General features: G+C 38.4%; 1 protein-coding gene across 1 annotated transcript; it reads left to right on the top strand.

Moving 5' to 3' along the window:
- Positions 1-90: 90 nt before the first annotated feature.
- LOC112460589 (myo-inositol 2-dehydrogenase-like) lies at positions 91-471 on the top strand. Its single transcript, XM_025025350.1, has one exon. It carries the CDS (start codon positions 91-93, stop codon positions 469-471), a length of 381 nt encoding a protein of 126 aa, XP_024881118.1.
- Positions 472-1,126: the final 655 nt, after the last annotated feature.

Genomic DNA, 1,126 nt, shown 5'->3' on the forward strand with positions numbered 1-1,126 from the left:
GAAATACGATTGCAGGTTGCGGTCCTGGCCGACGCGAATGACCCGGAGATCAAAGCGACTGTCGGGGACTTCGACACGGTTGCGGTGATCATGCACTTCCCGTCAGGGACCGTCGGCTTGATCGATGTGTCGCACACCAGCTCGTACGGATACGATCAACGACTGGAGGTCTTCGGTCCGAAGGGCATGGTGCAAGCCAACAACGTGCAGATGAACTCCGTTCAGCGGCAGTATGACCTGCAGGGGCCAACCACCGCCCCGATCTGTTTCTCGTTTCCTAGCCGTTACATGAACGGCTATCGAAGAGAGTTGGATCACTTCATCGATGTGGTGCACGGTAAGGTTGAGTCGCTGATCAAGTCACAGGAGATCCTGGCGGTGAGTAAGATCGCTACGGCCTGCGAGGAGTCCGCTCGCACGGGGAAAATCGTGACTCTCAAATGGACGGACAGCGAGTTGCCTGATAATTAATGAGGAAATATGACTTCAACAAAAGTGTTATTGTCAGCAAATATTTTTTGGTACAGTTTTTGTAAGTTACAAATAAAGCAAATTGCCTGATTATCACGTATAAAAAAAACAGTAAGACTTTATAAATAAATGTTATTACCTTCTTTAAAGAAATACTTAAATGGTACTTTTCTAAATGAATGTTATTAAACATAAAAATACATATGTGATAAAAATATAGACATGTAATAAGTGTTATTAAATGTGATTTTTCTTTTTCGGATCTTTTCTTATAAGATCACAATTTATTACCTCGTATTTTGTTTGTGTTATTATTTCTATCATTCATTAAAAATTTCTTATATTATGTGCGAAATAGTAGAACTGAAATCAAACTGGAATTGTTTGTTTAATTGCTGCTCTAAAGCAACTGCTTTCCCATTGGGCTATTGGGCTATTCCAGCACACTCCATATTGTTTAAATTGTAAATCATAAATGAAAGTTAAATTACTTCCGTTGAAATTATCTTGGAAATATATAACTACAATACGTACATATATTATTATCGTTTAACAGGTTTCGCTAAATTAATGTTCAGTTGGTAAATAAATCACGCCATATTATTCAGGTTTTATTTATGACAAAAAAATTACACTAATGTACCAAATACCTTGT

This window comes from Temnothorax curvispinosus, unplaced genomic scaffold (genome assembly GCF_003070985.1).
Source record: "Temnothorax curvispinosus isolate PA1 unplaced genomic scaffold, ASM307098v1 QBEX01010648.1, whole genome shotgun sequence".
Taxonomy (NCBI): domain Eukaryota; kingdom Metazoa; phylum Arthropoda; class Insecta; order Hymenoptera; family Formicidae; genus Temnothorax; species Temnothorax curvispinosus.

Excerpts from the sequence above, each read along its gene's own strand:
- LOC112460589 (XM_025025350.1), top strand. The coding sequence starts at position 91 with ATGCACTTCCCGTCAGGGACCGTCGGCTTGATCGATGTGTCGCACACC.